The 21,009-nt window shown below is 35.0% G+C and overlaps 1 protein-coding gene across 6 annotated transcripts in view; it reads right to left on the bottom strand.

Annotated features, from left to right (window-relative positions):
• Positions 1-21,009, bottom strand: part of FANCM (FA complementation group M) — a 54,191-nt gene that overhangs the window by 14,156 nt on the left and 19,026 nt on the right. For all 6 annotated transcript variants that reach the window (XM_033428437.2, XM_033428439.2, XM_012533081.3 and 3 more), the window contains 7 exons: positions 16,135-16,341; positions 14,402-14,615; positions 10,680-10,837; positions 9,425-9,580; positions 5,770-7,687; positions 1,273-1,370; positions 967-1,035 (listed from right to left, as the gene is read on the bottom strand). In XM_033428437.2, coding sequence (XP_033284328.2) covers positions 967-1,035; positions 1,273-1,370; positions 5,770-7,687; positions 9,425-9,580; positions 10,680-10,837; positions 14,402-14,615; positions 16,135-16,341 — 2,820 coding nt within the window. The remainder of the gene's footprint in view (positions 1-966; positions 1,036-1,272; positions 1,371-5,769; positions 7,688-9,424; positions 9,581-10,679; positions 10,838-14,401; positions 14,616-16,134; positions 16,342-21,009) is intronic.

Below are 21,009 nucleotides of genomic sequence, written 5' to 3'. Positions count from 1 at the left end.
ACTGCGTTTTCAATTAATTTTGCACAAATTATACTAGTTTGTATTAGAGAATTAAAACACACAAGATTTCCTAATCTCAAAATTTAGCTATCAGCTATAAACTGATGACAAATGAATACTATTAGCCTTAAGACCTGCCCCCCGACCCAGATTTCACATTCTCATAGTTGTCAATGCCTGCCAGACACTGTCACTTTACTATCCCACATGAACTTCAAACATGTTCAACACTGAACTTACCACTCTTTCTTGTTTTCTCTAAAGATGTGACACATCTGCAACTAGCCCAAGCCAAAACCAGAGAGTCATCGTGGACTCCTTCTTTTCCTTCTTTCAAGCCCATTCAGTAAGCAAATGAAAGAATAAGGCCTTCCAAAAACTCACCCAGATTTTTCTCCAATTTTACTTCCTGGTACTTTTTGTCTTTACAATCCAACCACAAGAGATGCTGTCTCCCCACTTTGTGTCCTTCTTTAAGCCGTTGGGGAATGCCTTCCTTTCTCCCTTCTCTTCCCTAACTGCCACAGATGCTTTAAGATTTAAGTAAGCTGTTATCTTCAAGAAGCTTGCCAGAACTCCCAAGGTCTAGGTTAAGGGTTTATCTTTTCTTATCACTTAACTTAAAAAATTATATGGAAATTATCCACTTACTATCTATCCTTCCTACTAGATTGCAGACTTAACAATACGAGGAAATAATCTTTACAGTATATCCAACATCTTACACAGTAGATACAAAGTAGGTATTTAATCTGAATTGCTGGAGTGTACTGACAAAAATAGGAATAGTTTTTTGAAGGAGTTTAAAATTAAAATAGAAATTCCAGTCACATAGTATTTACTATCTATTTTTCTGTTAAACATATACCCATAATATCAAACATACCTATGGTCATCTATACAGATATTTCTCTTGTAATATTTATTTCAAAAGGAATTACTATACATTATTTGTTATTTACTTACTCTGTTTGGAGGAACCCTGCGCTTTTTGACAGCATGAAGTGGAGAATCAACTTCGCTATTTTTCTGATTCTAGATAAAGTAGATAAATAAAGTAAAAAGTTAAAAAAAAATAGTTTTAAGGGGAACAAAAGGACTTCCCTGGCAGTCCCGTGGTTAAGACTCCATGCTTCCAAGGCCGAGGGTGTGGGTTCGATACCTGGTTGGGGAACTAAGATCCCACATGCTATGCGGCATGGCCAAAAAAAAAAAATAAGAGGAACAAAAAACTTTATGTGATCATGTTATTGTGATTATTGAATGACTCACCTCAGGGGACTCCAAAACATTTCCTTTTGTCTTTTTACTTTTTCTTCGGAAAATCTCATCATCTTCACTTTCACTGCTTGTTAACTGTTCATCTAGAACTTATTTAAAAATAATGAATCTGGTCAACAGATTTAAGTTTATCCAACCACAACTATCTATTTTATTTATGGGTCCAATAAGAATTGTTTCTGGCAATCTCAACATTTATTCACTCTCAAACAAGATAGTTTTTTAGAAATTTGGCCCAAAAATCAGCATGGGAAAAAACAGAAAAATAAAAACAATGCCAGTGAAGAAATTAAGACATGATAACTCTTGGTAATAAACATATATTTAACTCAGGTTCAGTTTTACAAATTAACTGAAAAAAGTCCAGAAGAGTGCAAAATACAATTTTATTAGTTTTATTCATTCTAGAATTCATCTCTAAAATCTACTATAGTCTTTCTGCCCTTTGTGTCTTATTCTCTTTCTAGTTGAAGGCTACAAAACAATATATGAAAAGATTTTTTTAATGTATGTATGTACATATGTGTACATATACATATGTGTTGTGAGTAAGTGTAAAATAAAAATTGGTAGTCACCCAAATGTTGTAATTGGAACAAGACATTCATGGCTAGAAAGAATGTTAAAAAACAAAACATTCATGTGAAATCAAATCCTTCAAGTTTTCAGATACTTAAAGTTCTATTTCTGTACTTGCATAAAATTTTGACAGAAGACACCTTTTATGTGTTTTTATGAAACCTTCTATAAAAGCCCTGTGGTTGTTTTAAGATATGTTCATAAATCCTCTGATATGCCTGCTTTTCAAGAGTTGGATCATAATTCTTCTACCCTTGAGGGTGGGCCACATTTGGTCACTTGCTTCTAACAGAAGAATATAATGGAAGTGAAGGTGTGTTACTTCAGAGTCTAGGTCATAAGAGGTCTCATCCTTGCTCTCCTTCTGGCCTCATTCACTCTGGAGGAAGCCAAATGCTATATAATAAAAATAGAGGAAGTAACCCAATGGAGAGGCAAACATGGCAAGAAACTGAGGCCTCTTAACCAAGGGCAATGTGATCCTCCAAGCTTATTCAAGCCTTCAGATAACTGTAGCCCTGGCCAACGACTTGACTGCAACCTCATAAAATATCCGTAGTCAGAACTCTGAGCTAAAGAGTCCAAAGAAACGGTGAAATAATATATGCTGTCCAAAGGAACAGTGAAATAATATATGTTGTTTTAAGTCATTAAGTTGTGGAGGAAATCTGTTATGCAGCAAGAGATAAATAACACAGATTTTGGTACCTGGAAATAGGGAATTACCATACCAAAACCCAAAACTGTGGACATAAATTTAGAACTAGAGAGTGGGCAGAAGCTGAAAGGATTTTTGAGGAAAGTTTTAGTGAAAGCTTGAAGAGCCTCAAAGGAATTGTTTGTAGGAAGATTAATGGCCATTTAGGAGGCCATGGGTGAGGGCTTAGAAAGAAGTAAGAAAAACCTTATTAGAAATTATAGGAAAGAGGATCCTTAATGTAGTGCCAGAAAGTTTAGCAACATTGTGGTAACACAGAAAGTAGAAAATGTACCTAATGGGACTTCCCTGGTAGTCCAGTGGTTAAGACTTCGCCTTCCAATGCAGGGGGTTCGGGTTCGATCCCTGGTCTGGGAGCTAAGATCCCACATGCCTCGTGGCCAAAAAAAAACCCAAAATGAAAATATACCTAATGAATGAGGTGATCTAAGTAAGGAGATTTCCAGACAAAATGTTTAAGGTATTACCTATGCTTCTTCCTGTTTAAGTAAAATGTGAAAGGAGAGAGAGGAACTAAAGAAAGTACTGTTAAACAGGAAACAGTTGAGACTTGCTGGTTTTGAAGATTAACAGCTTCTCCAGCTGGCAAACAATATTAAATTAAGAAATGTTCCAGGCAAAGATCTAATCTAGAAGACTGCTAAGAAGCTATTGTGCAAATGGTGCTGAAGGTGTAACTGCAAATGCTTTAAGACCTCAGAAAGATCAAAGGTGGTACCTTAGAGTACCATTCAGTCAGATAAAACACCCTCCAAACATTTTAAAGATGTCTCTTACTTTTCCTCTCAAACAACAGGCCTTCTAAGAAGATTAAGGAACTATCTCTAGACATCTTTGGCTTTGGAGAAGCCAAAGGTAGAGAAGGACTTACCTCCAAAAGATTTGTGGGCACAGCTAGTGTCTAATGGAATGAACCTCAAATAAGATTCACAAGAGATCCACAAAGATTTATGAGAATTATAAGCGAAGAAAGACAGCCAGCTACAACTAAAAGGGGCAGAGACAGTACAAAATGAAAAGAGGCCTTTGGATTCCCAAATTTTCACTAAAAGGAAGCAGGCTGAGAAAACTCCACAGGTGCTACCTGTTACAAAATTGAACCGAGCTTCCAGAGTACAAAGCCAAGAACCATGGAGAATTATTAGCAGGCTTTGAGTACTAATCAAGAAACTTCCAATCTCAGCTCTGCTAGATTTTAGAATTGCTATGGACCAGAGATTCCTGTGTGCCTCCCATCACCCTCCCCCACTTTCAAATAAGCCATCTTGGAAGCAGATTCTACATGCCCAGTCAAGTCTTCAGATGAGTGCAACCCCAAGTGAAATCTTGACTATAACCCTAAGAGAAAGCCAGAACCACCCAGTTAAGCAACTCTCAAATTCCTAAACTACAGAAACTGTAAGATGTTATTTTAAGCCACTAATTTAAGGGGAGTAATTTTTTACACAGCAATAAAAAACAAATACAAACTCACAGAGTAAATTTCTCCTCACACTCTATACTAGTAAAATATCTACCCAGACAGATAAACTTGAATAAATCCTTTTTGTAGATGATCACTATATAATTCCACTCATTTTCCTTTTTTCATTATCTTCTATGGAAGCCATAGTTAAATGCAGGGCTCAGCTACAATAAGCAAGTCATTCCAGGAGGCTTTCCTTTTAACTGCTTTAGTGGTGTTTTAATCAACTATTACTGTATACATATATAACAAGGCAAATTATCCTAAGTCTTCTATTTCAGTTAAGTGGAATAATAAATACTAAGTAAATATTCCCTAATAAATTGTTCCTTAATGTATATGTATTCAGAATTATATTGCCCATGGTTAGTAGTTAAGTACAATGCTAGAAAAAAAGTTTTAATGCAAATATGACACAAAGAAAAATTATCTCACCCATTAACACAGACTTAATATAAAGGTGTTAAAGCAAATATTAAAGGATCACAGGCAACATACTTAGTAAAAATACACGTCAGAGTACCTCCAGAACTATGCAGAATAGTCAGTTTTGTTTTTTGTTTTTTGTTTTTTTTTTGCGGTACGCGGGCCTCTCACTGCCGCGGCCTCTCCCTTTGCGGAGCACAGGCTCCGGACGCGCAGGCTCAGCGGCCACGGCTCACGGGCCCAGCCGCTGCGCGGCACGTGGGATCTTCCTGGACCGGGGCATGAACCTGCGTCCCCTGCACCGGCAGGCGGACTCTCAACCACTGCGCCACCAGGGAAGCCCCGAATAGTCAGTTTTTAAAAATCAACTGTATTTCCAGAACTTATTTTAAATAAGTTTTTATCTTAAATAAAACATTCATTAATCATGCCCTTGATGCTAATGAGAACAGATAAGAAAAAGATTTACAAAGGAAATTCTCATTTTACCCTACAACTATTCTTTTTCCTCAGCCATAAAGAATAAAATTCATAAATAGCCTGCTATAATAATCTATACACAAACTAGAGTTGGGTTCTATAACAGGATCTAAAGGATACTTAAATCATTTTAATACTAAACATCTATTTTCTGGGTTTTCTGTAGAATTAAATCACAGAAATCCAAAGATTCCTATAGATCTGCTATGGTCTTATCTCAATCTTCCAAATACAGTCTTATTTCTAAATTTTGCTATATAAATCCTCTACTTTATACTATCCCACCAAAATCTTACACTTTCCTGCTTTCCCTTTGTTTTCACCATTTTATAACATCCAAATTCCCTCCTGATTATTTTCAGCATATCCAAATCATGAATATTCCTGAGGAGCCAAAATGGAAACCTTCCTTTGAAGTCAACATTTCCAATCTAATCCAGTTCAAAATGTTTTCATCTTCTGAACCTCCTAGATGTCTGCCATCTTATTATTCACTTGGTAGTTATTTCCATGTTTTACTGGTATCTGAATGTATATGTCACACATTTGTTTGTGTTTTACAATAAAGGGCTAGAGCCAAATCTTACACTTCTACATTTCACAGTGCCTAGCATAATACCTTTCCTATGGCATACATGCCATAAGTATATGCAGATAAAATAAATACTGGATCAGTAAGCATCAATTTAAGAAATATATAGTATATCGATTACCTAATTCATTACACCATATACTGAGAAACTACATGTGAAAAATTATAGAATATGATCCAAAGTAATCATTCTAGAAAGATTTGTATTTTATAAAGATGGAATCTTACCTTTAGCAGAATGGCAGGATTGATGCAGATTGATTTGTTCCCTGCTGTTAGCCTTTTCTATAGAAAGTCCCAAATCATCGAAAGTTGAATTCAATGTTTCTTTGAAACTTTGTAGATTTATTTTTCCCTTATTGGAATCTGACTTCCTAGCCATTTCTATTCTCTTCTTAGAAAATAAGTTCGCCGTGTTTGATTGAGAAAGTGGTGTACTCATAACTTTCTCTCTTACTGGCAATGAAAATTGAGAATAACCAGGAGACATAAATTCTTTATTTTTTGTTGCATTCATTGGAAAACATGCAAAAGTTGGACTCCGCTTATCTTCACTTGATGGGTTAGTAATGGTTTCACTCATAGAACTATCAACATGGTCTCTTGATATTACTGCTTGATTTGAAACATAATTCGCATCATTTATCTCCTTAATGTCTAAACACCCTCCAGATAGATCATCTAAAATTTTATTCTTATTTGTATCTGATGCATGTTCTAGTATTTCATCATCAGTATCTGGACTACAAAATCCTAAATCAAAGGTAACAGAAAATAAATCCTTAGAGCAGTCAAAACCATATTCATCATTCTTCAGTTTTTCCTCATGTACACCTCTCAAATCTTCATGAGATTTCCAACTATTCGTATCACCGATAATTTGATCTTGGGGTTCAGAATTATTGCCTAACAAACGTTCATCAGAAATTAAGAACTGAGAGCCCAGTGCCATTTCACTTAGAGCAGTTTTGTCTGACACACATAAAGATTTGCATTTACTGTTCAAGAGAGGAAGGTTCACATCATTACACTCTGTATTAACATCCTCAAATAATAGCAAACTCTCATCCTGATCAGTATGCAATATTGGGAGGCCACTGTTATCAACATCATGATTCTTTTCTTCAACAAAATACTTTGGAGGGCCAGTGTTTATTTGAATATGATGGTTGGACACTAAATGTTCATTTTTAATATCTTTATGTACTTTATTATAGTAACAGAAGCTTGGTTCAGCAGAAATCTTATCATTAATTGTACCATAAAGGCAACTTTTTTCAGAAGGATGAGTAATAAATTTAAGTGAACTCAATTCTAAATTCTGTTGAGAATTTATAGTTGAATGTGACATCAAACAAGTGGATTTGTCATTTTGTAAACACTCTGTGTAGGGTACAAAAAGCAAGTTCTCAAGTGCAGAACCCTTAGAAATTTCATATTCCAAATTTGAGAGTGCACTAAGAGGCGGAGGAGAATGAGATAAAAATCTCTCTACATTAGCTAGCACCTCTTTTGTTAATGAATGACAATTATAAAATTTGTCATCTGTTCTAGCTATATAAAGCTCATCCTCAAATGGAAAAAATAAGCTAGATGAAAGAGATTTCTCATCACTGAAACTGTTATAACCAGAATCTAAAAATTTTCCAGTAAATGAACTAGTAGATTTATTTGTAAACTGACAATCTGCTAATAATCCACATGACCGATTACCTACATTTTCACTGATAGCACATGTGGCAGCAACTTCATCTGTATCTGATACTCTTTTATCATTTAGTAGGTCTACCTGAAAAATATTTTTAGCAGTAGAACTGCCATCAGTATCTAAAGGCCCCATAACAACCTCCTTATGTTCTTTTTTAGGTTGATCTTTTTTCAGTTCTTTGGAAGCTTTTTTTTTTAGAGAAGCAATTTCAGTTGGTTTGATACGAATTTGTTTAAAAATTTCAGCACATTCTTCATCAGATTCCGTTATTGAGAGTGATTTGCCTTGATTTATATTCTTTGTAAATGAAGATTTCTTGTTACTAGTAAAGATGCCATTGGCAAAAGGATTATATTCATTCCTGGGAGCACTAGATGTTGAGCTAACATCTTCCGTTTGTAAATAAGATTTAATTTCCAATTCATAGCTGCATTCTCCCTATACAGAAGGAAAATGAAAAATTCATAGGAAAACAGAAAAAAAAAATTCTAAAGATGAGTTTTACTCTGCTAAAATATTTTCTAAACAACATTACATTATTCAAATGATCTTTTATACCTTAAAAACTTATTCCAAGTCAAACAAAATAGAAATGACACTACTGCGAAATTATCATAAATTATCTTTTATCAGTTAATATTTTTGTATTCCCAGTACCCAGTACATGAGAGACCCATGATAACTATTTGGAGAAAGTACAAATTAATACATAGAATATGATTATAAACACTTTTTTCACTTCTGACATTTAATTGAACAATTATTCTAATTTTCTAAAAGTAGATATTTAAGAAATTAATATATATAAATGAAAAACACACATATGTATGTTAAATTTACTCTCTTCATGAAGGTAAACTAAGAACAGCTTTTGAAACATCTGAAATAATGGTACCTGTATGTCTTCTAGGCTGTAAGCTAGAATATACTGTTTTTAACAAATTTCCTAAGAACACGTCTAGTGAATTTCCAAGTCTTACTTATCTCTAAATCTAAAACTACAGTCCCCACCATCCCTGACTCATCCTTCCCTCTTGCCCATGAATGCCACTTTAGTCAGGATTCTTCTACTCTTCAGGGACTTAAGCAATTAAGTATTGCTTATTGTATTTGAATAATAAATACAGTAAATATTAATGTGAAAATGTCTGTCTCCCTGCTAGGATATATGCTCCCTATAGAAAGTTTTATCTGACTTCTTCACCAATGTAGCCACAGGGCCTAGAACAAACCATGCCATGTAGAAGGCACTAAATAAATGTGTTACTTTGATGCATAGGCTTTGCTGGGGTCCAAAAATAATTACTTTATTTACATGTATTCATGAACAACAGCTAATAAAAATAGCAGCTACAATCTATTGAGTAATTACTATGTGCCAGTTTCTATTCTAATTGCTTTATGTGTATTAAGCCACTTAATCCTCACAACAATCTTATGAAGAAAGTATTATCATTATCCCCATTTTACAGATAAAACTGAGGCACAAAGAGGTTAAGTAACTTACAGATGCACAATTAGTAAGAGGTAAAGTTGGGCTTCTAACCCAGGCATTCTGGATTTCACACTCATAATACGTTCATCATTCTGACTCTCTCAAGGAAGAATAATCAGGAAACTGCTCAAGAAATCACTAAATCTCTAAACTACCACCAGGATAAAAAAGACATACCAAATAACCTATATGATAGAGAACATTTATGCAGATCCCAATCTAACAATAATCCTAAATTAGCTTTACAAACAGTTTATATAAATCATTAAATGGGAATTCCCTGGAGGTCTATTGGTTAGGGCTCAATGCTTTCACTGCTGGGGCCCAGGTTCAATCCCTGGTCAGGGAATTAAGATCCTGCAAGCCATGCAGCATGGCCAAAAAAAAATTTTAAATAAAAGAAAATTTTTTAAAATCATTAAATATATTAAAATTTTACTCTGGTCTATCAATATTCACAGATGACATTCTTCTAACTAGGTCTACTTCTCCTAAGACAGAAAACTAGCTCCTCACTGAGATCACAAGAAGCTATATAGAAAAACAAAAATAGTCTAGCTATGATTATTTATAATAAATACTTGTTTCTTATAATAAAGACTTCAAATTAAGAAGAATAAAGATTAAGTATTCTAGTTTCACTGGCATACCAGCAAGAGAAAGTTACAGTAGAACCCTACCTCTTCATGTCTCATTCCTTCTATCATTTGCATAATGTTTACGAAATGGTGACATCGATCTGAATGGTCGACTTGATATGTAGGTAAAGGATGATCCTGCCACAGTCTCCATTCAGAGAGAGAGAGTTGATGAATTCCAGTGGTTGGTTCTTGAGTCTTGATTAATGATAAATTTAACATAATAAAAACACACATACTCAGATTTCACACACTGATTAAAAAAATACTTAATATACAGATAGCCTACCATAAATAATTTTAATTCATTTAGGTATTTTCAGCTAAAATCTCAGGAGAAAAAAGAAAATAATTTTATAAAGTACAAAGATGTCCTTTTAAACACATTTTTAAAATAACGTTACATGTATTGCTTTTAAAATTAAAAAGAAAACAATAAATGTCATTAAAAATGAAATACACAAATAAATAAATGTTATATGAGTTACTAGTTCGCCATATTCCTGTTTATATAGTCCCATGTTAAGAGCAAATATTTAAGAAAATGTGTGGCTTCAAAATTACTATTATGCTAGATTTATATTCTATAATCAAATAAAGAGGCAGTCATAATCTCTCAGTGATACTGATCCCAATTCTTCATGCCTACTGCCATTTCTCACTTTCCCTGTTAGTGAATAAAATACAAATTCTCAAGAGCCGTATATTTCTAGCCCTATAAATCTTCCCAAAGGAATCTTCCTTGAGGTTGTTTTTCTAGTTCTCTAGGTTCATATGTAACCTTTGCTCAATTCTCTTGACTTTCATTAAGTTCATCAATAATTTGTTCATAGTAAACAAAATAAACAAATCTAAGATCCAATTTAAAGTTTTACTGTAATTTCAAAACAAAAATTGAAAACAAGTTTGTACAAAGATGCTCATGACAGCCTAATTTTATATTAGTAATATACTGAAAATAATTCTAAAACATGACAGGGAAAGAGCCAAATTATGGTATATTGCAGAGCAACATAACAATCATATAAATTACACCTACACAGACATGTTCATATGCAGAAAGTAATAAGAAAAGTCAGAACTTATGTAAATATATTACAGTCATGTAAAAATATATATACAATAATACAAGAAAATTAGTAGTTTTACCAAATTAGACTTTAATATTCTTTTTTACACTGCTTACATTCTTAATTTTTACATAAGTTGACATTCTGATCATGAACATTCATTCTCTTTACTTCCAAAGCTATTGCACAGTCGCTACAAAAAGCATCTGAAAACATGTTCAACTTACTGGTCTATTCTCCTCATTCTGTAAAGATAGAAACTGAACTTGAGGCAATGTTATTTCCTTAATTTCATCAGTGTCTCTTAATCTATATCGTCTGTTCCATAATTTAAATTCTTCTTCTGATAAGAACCAATCATTCTGTGAATTACTCTGCCTCATTCCTATAAGTTTAAAAAATAATTGAAAAGAGGTTTAAAAAAATCTGCCAGGCAAACACAAAATATATGACATCAACTCAAACGCTCTACCTGTTTATGTCTACTCATCTCTGCTAAACCACTGATTCTATACCTTAAAATTAGTGTTCTTCATATAAACACTCTGGTTATCACTTCCTGCTTCTACATATCTCCTAAATTTCTCTCACCTCTTTGAAAGTACTAGTGCACCCTTCCATCTAGAGCTAACCTTCGGTAATGACTTTATTAGCAAAACATCACCAGGCAGCTAGGCTCTCAGTCCTGGTTTCTTTTGGACTCTCTCCATTTTGTTGTCTAAGACCTGGCAGGAAACAGATAACTCACAGATGAAAACTAGTATCATGATTCTAGCATAACATTATCGGAAAAGTTATCTGAAACTGGTGTGGGGGTGGGGGAGATGCCAAGACTAAAGTCTTAAATGGGGTGGGGGGGGTTGAAAGGGGATAGGAAAGACCTACTGCTTTAAATAATGACATAATAATATACTTTTTAAAAAATGTATCGTAAATTAACCCTTTTTTTAATTTCCATAATCTTTATGAAGGAAAACAATCACCAACATGGAAAGGATAAAAAATACAAACCTATAACTCTGGTCCCAATACAGATGAGGGCAGAAAAAAAAAATCAGAAAGACTACTGAATTAGGAATCAGGAAGCTTCTGTCTTAGCTAGTCCCAAATATTATATAGAAAGCTTTTATAAAATAAGGGGTTTAAACTAGGTGATCTCTCAGGTCCCTTTCAGATTTAGCAATCTGAGGCGCTAAGGCTTTTGAAGTAGAAAGGTATTCCATTCTCCTAGTCACTTTAAATAAACTCAGACCTCTAAGCCCAAATGAATTATATACTAATACATAGAAGATGACATTCATACACACTATCTTGGCAAGATGAATCACTGACACTTGAAAAATCAAGAGAAAACGGAAGAAAAAAAGCACAGAAAAATGAACATGAGCTAACATTATCTCAATTTTTAAAAAAGGACAGGTTCTAGACTTTTACCATCCATCACTAGTAACATTTTATAAACAATCATTAAACATATACATTTATAAAAATAAAATGATCACTAAGAAAAATGTATGCCAACCTAATCAAGTTTTTTAACAAATTCAAGAGAATTCAAAATACATACTATCTTTTCCTTTTAACCCAAAATTTAGCAAAGTCTTGTAAAATGACAGGTATATTCCTATTAAGTGGATTTGCATTAGGTTTAATAGGCATATCCAAAAAGCACTGATTAATGGCTCTGAGTTAAGGGAAAGAACATTAACAAATTTAAGTGAGTAAGTCCAAAGCAGGTGCCTAGGAGGGAAAGAACTTTGAAACTTCACGGTAATGAAAACCAGTAGAACAATCAGTTGAACAAACCTGAGAGGTACTGTCTTCAAATACATAAAGAACTGCCACCTACGTAAACCAAAGATCAGATCCACTCTTTGCGTCTAGAAGCTGTTGGCAAAGAAAGTCGCCTGCCATTTCAGTAAACAAAGGATGATGGGGCCATCAAGCCATCAGCCACTGCAGCTGCCCCCAAGGGGGTTTCAGCATGGAGAAAAACAGGATATTGGCCCCAGATAGTTAAGATGTATATCAAAGGTATAATTTTAATGAGCCCAAACTCTTGCATCTTCCCATACATAAAAAAGCACTAAAATCATTAACTTGAGACGTCTGTTTTTTGTGATTAGCAGTAATCTTTTGATGCTCAACTACTAGGGTTCTTTTTCAGCAAAAACTCCTATATATCCTGGCTCCTCCTATACCTCTTTGGACCAGTCCCTCAGAGCTGTCTGAGAGGCTGCCTTCCTGGGCTACAGTCCTCAGTAATACCCCAAATAAAACATAATTCTCAACTTTTACATTGTGCGTTCTTTTTCAGTTGGCAAAGCCAAAACTAAATCAATGAGCAAAAGGTACAAAGCCAGATTGTTTTTTTCAACAGAGGGACTTCTTCTATATGGACTATTCAACAATGGAATGAACCCTCATAAAAGAATACGACTTCCATTAACAAAGATGTTCAAGTTGAGGCTGGATATACATTTAACAAGAATGCTACAGAAAACATCCCTACCTTGGTAAGTAATTGGACCAGATGACCCCCAAGATTTCTTCCAAATCTTAGAATATAATTACATGATTTTATGATTCTTTAAAAGCTTACCTTAAAGATTAAATAAAATTTTTTTAAAAAGTTTTTGTTTCTCATTTTTATAGTGCTAACAGTTCCAGATATTTTCTTGATATCACCAAAATCTCTGCAGTTCTTAAGCTAGCACTCTCATTACTATGCTCCCTGGCACCAAAGTATTTTTTTCTTACTGATTCAATATCACCAACAACTTAGTCTAACTTCACCACTATCTGGTGTAACAATAAATTGAAAAAAAAAGTGGGGGGGGATTTCCCTGATGGTCCAGTGGTTAAGAATCCGCCTTCCAATGCAGGGGATGCGGGTTCAATCCCTGGTTGGGGAACTAAGATCCCACATGCCGCAGGGCAACTAAGCCTGCACACCGCAACTACTGAGCCCGTGTGCTCTAGAGCCCGCATGCCACAACTAGAGAGAAGCCTGCACGCTGCAACGAAAGATCCCACATGCCACAACTAAGACCCTGTGCAGCCAAATAAATAAATAAATATTTTTTAAAAAAGAAAGAATATTTTTTCCTTTGTAGAGATGGAAATAAACAATTCCCCCTCCTTTTTTCTGGGAGCAATTCCAGAGATACCTAATGTTCCTAAATCCTTTATTTAACCCTTTGATATTTATGCAAATCGTTGTAAAGGCAAAGCAAGCCTCTAGCCAGCTTTCCAACCAGAAATGATTTTCTTAAGGACCTAGGAGCCATCTCTTTGAAATGTAAACATCAAGGAAGATAGTGTCCCTAATTCCCATACACCTGCAGAGTTTAGCCTTGGCACCTTTCTCTGAGTTGTCCTTATCTGCTTGTCATAGAGACAGAGAAGTTTTATTATTTCTTTGGATAAAGGCAACTAGCTAACACAAATGGCTACCTCAATTACCAGGTGAATTTGGAATGAATTATGAAAGAACATATAGCAAATGGTGCTGTCCTCTTATATGAGGACAAGTTACTGTTAATCTTATGAAAATGATGTAAAGGACTGTGACTGCTTGGATGAATAGGGTAGAATTTCTTTCTGTCTTTGTATTATCTCAGTGGATTCCTTACAATGCGCACTGTAATTGGCTTAACGCCTATTCAATAATAAAACTATTTTCTTTCTTTTCCACAATTTGTAAAGAGGATTCTCTGAGCTGATAAGATATTTTTAATTTTCCCAACACTGAGTTTCTTTCATTCTGTACTGCCAGTGTCTCCTTCCCTTTGCCACATTAATCATCTCTTATCCTTCTCAAAGTGAACATCTATAACAGCCTAGAATGTATGCTGAGTTTCTCATAGAAGAAAAATATCAATATGTGACCTGCTAATGAACAACAAGAAGACAAACGCATGTCTCAAATGTGAAAAATTTTATTTACCCTTCCTATAGGAAAAGATAGATGACTTTCGCTGCAAGTTCCGAGAAGGCTTGTCTGGTTCATAGACACCATGCGTGATGAACATCTTATGTAAGTGTGGATTGATTCCATCAGGAACCATTCGTGGACTTCCTTGGTAAAAATGAAGGACCTGCCTATTACCTGAAATAGCTTTATAAATACTTCTTTTGTTACACTGACTTTGATTATAAGTCTGCAAAAACAAATAAACATCAAATCACATTATTTCTATAATAATCACCAAGCCACGACAAGCAGTTATTATATTAGTCTGAGTTTATTCTAAACAGTAAACTCTGATCCACTTAAATACTTGAAGAATGGAATATCTGTTGTCTTAAATTTGAAGCCTATTCAATTAACTCTTGATGAAAATCATTTCAAAATTCATTATTATAAAAGCTTAACTTAGTAACTATATTGTACAAAGGAAATCTGTCTTTTATTAATATCTTGCTATTTTTGATTAAGTCTGATGTTTATATATAAGTGTCAATTGCTTTTTAAAAAAATACTGTTCTCTTATTTCAGCTTTTACTTCATCTCTCTACGTGTCAATTTTCTTCACTGTATACAACAAGAAAAGCACTAGTACTGCCCTTACAGGGTTGTTGACAGGATTTAAACAAAATAATGCATTTGAAACATTTGCAACACTGTCCAGCACAGAGTAGGTACTCACCAAATGTGGGCCATTATGACGACTTAACAGATAAGAAAACTAACACCTGATATCTAAACTAACAACTAACAACTCACTTAAGGCAACTCAACTTAAGTGAGTTGCCAAGGTAATACAATTAGTTAGAATCCAATTCCACTCAGTGATAATACATAGACTTTTAAAAGCTGCCAGACATTTCATTTATTGGAATCATTTTGTAGATAAACTGGATGTTACATAAGAATATGCTATAATCACATGAAAAGTATTGAGGGGAAAATTCATTTTTCAGGATGATTTTTAAAGTGTTTATAAAACATTTTAAATCAATTTTTTAAAACTATCACAATTAATGAAAAAATCTTTAATGTAAAACTATTTACTTAGACACAGAAATAGTCCCACTCAGTTACAAAAGTTAGGTAATACTTTAGTGTACATACACAAAATAATATTATGTATTGATACAACATCGTATTTAGGAAGACCTGTTACCCAAGATTACAACAAAGTATGAATATCATTCAAGTCCCTTATCACTTAGAATAGGCATCAGCAAACTTTTCCATAAAGGGCCAGAAAGTAAATATTTTAGGCTTTGCAGGCTACCCATTATCCCTGGTGCATATTCTTGTCCGTTGGTTGGTTGGTTGATTGATTTAGGCAATTCTTTAAAATATAAATAAAACCATTCTCAGCTCACTGTAGTTAAAAAACAAAAAACTAAACACAAAAAGCAGGCCTTAGAAGCACAGCGAAATAGTAACACAAAGTAATACATATTGATTTTTGTATCTATGTGTCTCTAAAATAATACTGAAGTACAAAAATGTGTTTCTTTATATGTATAAAAATATTAAGACTGAATCCAGTCAAAAATTCTCCTAATTACAAGAAAAGAACAGGCAGAATCTAATACAAAGGAAAACAATCAATCACAATTACCTACAGATTGTTTGGACTTTGAATGTTAACAGATTGATACTTGTCTTTAGGCTCTGTTTCTCAAATTTCAATTGTCAAATTACGTTTCCACATGTCTACTTACCCGTTCTTCTCGTCCTTCAGCAAGGATAACAACAATCCTGCCTTGACGTTTGCGGCCAGTTCTACCCATTCGTTGCACAAGACGAATTGGGCTCTTCTGGGCATCAAAACATATTATAAGATCAACTTCTCCTATATCCAAACCTTCTTCACCAACACAAGTAGAAACCAATGTATTGTAACCACCACTACGAAATTGTTTCACTACCTAAAATTAAAATGATTTAAAAATAACTAGATGCAAGTATAAGAGAGTTGTAGATCAAAGCATACTTTTTCCATTTGTCCCTGAAATGAGATTCAAAATCAGCACCCAAAGTACTATCGAATAGGAAAAGAAGCGGCAAATGGCAATATAAGCCAAAAGACATTCTGGTAAAATGCAAAGGGCAGTCCCAATTTCTTTGCTTTAATAATGGTTATGATTCCAAAAGGTTTTGCTAACAATTTACACATGAATGAGAAACCACAGATACTATTTTTAGCATCACTAAAAGGGGTGTAAAGCAGATAAGTGGTCCAGAGCAATTACTGTTATTTATCATATCCTAGACCTAAATTTATTGTTAGTAAATTTAACAATAATAGTACATTTAATAATTAAACTATTGTTAAAGTAAGATTGTTTTATTACTTCTAGAATTCATATTTTAAATAGAAACAGAATCATGGACATAGAGAACAGACTGGTGGTTGCCAAGGGGGAGGGGGCTGGGGGAGGGATGGAGTGGGAGGTTGGGGTTAGCAGATGTAAGCTTTTATATGTAGAATGGATCAACAACAAGGTCCTACTGTACAGCACAGAGAACTATATTCAGTATCCTAGGATAAATCATAATGGAAAAGAATATATAAAAAAGGAATGCATATATATATAACTGAATCACCTTGCTGTACAGCAATTAACACATTGTAAATCAACTATACTTCAATAAAAAAATTTCTAATTAAAAAAATAGAATTCATGTTTTACCTTTTATACTGTCATTCCAGTGAAGGGTAGCAGAATATGCCACCCCAAAATATGACTGTAGGAGTTTAGAACATGCTGCCCCAACCTATGCTGCTTTGGTATATTGATTATTTTGAGCTATAAGCACTCGAAAAACAGCAAATGTGGGGAGAGGCTTTCTCTGAACTCCCCTTATCTGTCTAAAAGCAGATCCTCCAGAAGGAACTCAATTGTCATAAATCCCCTCCCCAGGAGTTTCATCAACCAGGGAAAATTGACTCAACAAGACACTGAAAGTCCACACTACATCCAGACAAACTTTATCACAAACTATCATACCTCCCATCTTTTCTTTTAGGGCTCCATTCATCTTCCCTAAAAATCATTTACTCTCCCCTGTGCACCCCCCTTCTCTTTCCCCATAAGATGATATTTAAATCTGTATTCTAAGCCACTTCAGGGAGTTACTCATTTTTCCCTCAGTATCTCCTATGCATACATGAGGTATACATGTTAATAAGCTTCTGTTTGTTTTTCTCTTGTTAATCTTTTATTACAGAGGTCTCAGCTAAGAACTCGTAAGGGTAGAGGAAAAATTTTTTTTCTCCCCTTCACCAGGATTTCTCTCTGATCAAGTTAATGAAACTACATTAGCATGACAATGAGTTAATGAAAAAGTCAACAAATATTTTGAAAAGTTTCCTTAAGCCTTAAGCCTCAACTGCTCTGAGCCTCAGTTTCCTCATTTACATACACACACACACACACACACACACACACACACACATATATACACACACATCAATGTTGCAGGTTTATGGATGGTGGAATAGTAGTAGTGGTGGTAATTAAATAAGATCATGGTCAATAGATAGATAGAGAATAGAAACAAAAATTAAATGATGGTATTCCAGAGGAATCAGTCATACTTTTGACTAATACCTTTATAAATGCCTATTAAAATGTAAGAATGCCTGAACAAAATGGCTAGTATGAAGGACAGTTATCAGACCTCATATCTAAAAAGTAAATTTCAGGAGAAAATATTAGGGGAGTATACACAAAAAGGAAATATGAACTCTATCAAAGTATAGAAATAGGGCTTCCCTGGTGGCACAGTGGTTGAGAGTCCGCCTGCCAATGCAGGGGACACGGGTTCGTGCCCTGGTCCGGGAAGATCCCACATGCCGCGGAGCGGCTGGGCCTGTGAGCCATGGCCGCTGAGCCTGCGCGTCCGGACCCTGTGCTCCGCAACGGGAGAGGCCACAACAGTGAGAGGCCCGCGTACCACAAAGAAAAAAAAAAAAAAAAGTATAGAAATAGCTATGGACCCATGACAAAAGACCATAAAGTCGTTTCAAGCTCAAACATTCTACTATTCTATAAGTAATAATAATCATCAGCATCTAAACCTAGGTCTCTCTGACTCTAAAAAGCTATTATCTTAATCCTTAAGCTAGTTCTTTTGTTTAAAACAACCACTTTAAAAGTAGGATAATAAATATAAATTTATCATGTTAAATCCTCTTAGAAACATTTCCAGTAACACTAGTCAAAGAGTTTTCCTTCAATATGGAAAAACAGAATACAGGGAGAACCAGTGGTCATAATTAAAAGTTAAGAATAATTCATTTCCCTTTGTAATCTGTAATGACATTAAGCCAAGGAAAGACTGACCTAACATTACCTGTATGTAACTTAAAACAGATGTCCTTTTTGTCCTGATCAAAAAAAAGCCCAGAGCTAGAGTTGTAAAAAAAAAAAATTCTTTAATATAAATAATTAATAGATTAATAAAGGATGTCAAAGAACTTTCTTTTTAGTAGCAGGTACAAGCTAAATTGTTATTTATTTGCCTAGGATTGATATTAATTTCCCTAGAGTTTGAAAAATAAATATGAACCAGAAGTTGTTTAATCAAAGAAAGGAATAAGTGATTAAGTAATTTCCACCAGGACTTCTTATAATCTACTGATCCTACCATTTTTTTGCTGTTTACACTACACTCTAGCTTACAACCCACTCCCTTGCTTCTCTCTCCTCCAATATTCCTAACTAAACTGCAACACTGATTATATCCCACTTTCCACTGGGTCTGTATTTACACAGTTGAATGTGGATGAAGGAAAACACCAACCATGCTGACTGGTTATACTTTAAACTTGTAATATCTCACCTTGAGTGAGCCCTTAGTGCTATCTGAAAATAATCTTATATTTCCCTAATCCATTCACTCTCCCCATTCTCCTCCTCACTCCTCTCTCATCAAACTTCCAACATTTCCTCCCCATCCTCACTCTCAGTTGGTGACATGACAAAAACTGAGCAATCAAAAAAGACTTTCCGGGCTTCCCTGGTGGCGCAGTGGTTGAGAGTCCACCTGCCGATGCAGGGGACACAGGTTCGTGCCCCGGTCTGGGTAGATCCCACATGCCGCGGAGCGGCTGGGCCCGTGAGCCATGGCCGCTGAGCCTGCGCGTCCGGAGCCTGTGCTCCGCAACGGGAGAGGCCACAGCGGTGAGAGGCCCGCATACCGGAAAAAAAAAAAAAAAAAAAAAAAGACTTTCTGCAAGGTATCACTGCCACATCTACATACCCACCTCTACCTGTGCCTGCATAGTTTACCTTCCCCTCCTATTGTTTTGGACAAACTATCCGTGTTCTTAACTGAGGTCACCCCCCATAGTTTTATACTAGATCCCATCCTTTTCCCTTAACTACTCAAAGATCATTCCAGCAATACTCTTCTCTCTGCTCTGTCATCAATTTTTCTTTCTCAACTGGTCATTCCTATCAACATATAAGCATACTATTATGTATCTCAACATAAAACAAACAAACAAAAAACTACTTCCATCTCTGTGCTCCTTTTAGTAATAATCCTTGAAAGACTTGTATACTTGCTATCTCCAGCTCTTCTCAGTGGTGGCTTGTCCCACCATTCCACTGAAAATGTTCTTTTCAAGGTCATTTGACTTCTCCTCTCTTATTCCAATAGTCAATTCCCAGTTATCATCTTATATGACCCACCAGCAGTATTTATACATTTAATCACTTCCTCCTCCAGGAGATACCATACTCTCCTGGTCTTTCTCCCATTTCACTAGCCACTTATTCTGATTCCCCAAGACTCAGTCTTTGGACATCTTCTATGTCTTCATTCAACCCAGTCTCATCTACATGATGATGATTCCCAAATATATATTTCCATGAACCCATGAAGTCAAGACATGTATTCAATTGTTTACTTAACATCGCTACTTGATGTTTAAAACAGTGTAACTCAAAGTACAATCCATGAAGTATTTATTACTGGTGCCGGTATTGGTTCACAAACTGTCTACTACCAGCTGACAAGACTACAAAAACTATGAGTAAGAGTTTAGAAACTTGACAGAGTATTCCCCATCTGTTGACTCTAAAAAAAAATTTAGACGTGAACTTTGTTTTTCATTAAGCTTATTTTTCTAGTAATTCATTTTTGTTGTAATGTTCAAAGGTATCTGTGATGTATTGAATGGAAATAAACTGGTCCTCCATCAGTTTTGACAATTTGAAAACCACTAATCTCATAGGCATGCCAAAGTTAATTTGTCCAAAACCAAGCTAATATTCTCTACAAAACCTGCCTTTCCTGCAGTCTTATCCACCTTAGTTAATAGCCACTCTTTTCAGTTGCTCAGGCCAAAAACCTTGGAGTCAGCCTTCACACTCCTTTATCTCATATCCCACTCTAATTTGTCAATAAGTCCTGTCAGCTTGACCTTCAAAATATATCCAGAATCCAATCATTTCTCACAACCTGCTACCACCCTAGTCCAAGCCACCATCATCTTTAGCTTGAATTATTCTAATAAGTCTTCCAATTGGTCTTCCTATTTCCACCCTTAGCCCCTATAGTTTATTCTTAAGACAGCAGCCAGT

The sequence above is a fragment of the Orcinus orca genome, chromosome 2 (genome assembly GCF_937001465.1).
Source record: "Orcinus orca chromosome 2, mOrcOrc1.1, whole genome shotgun sequence".
NCBI classification, from domain to species: domain Eukaryota; kingdom Metazoa; phylum Chordata; class Mammalia; order Artiodactyla; family Delphinidae; genus Orcinus; species Orcinus orca.
This window is presented reverse-complemented; position numbering and strand designations above follow the sequence as displayed.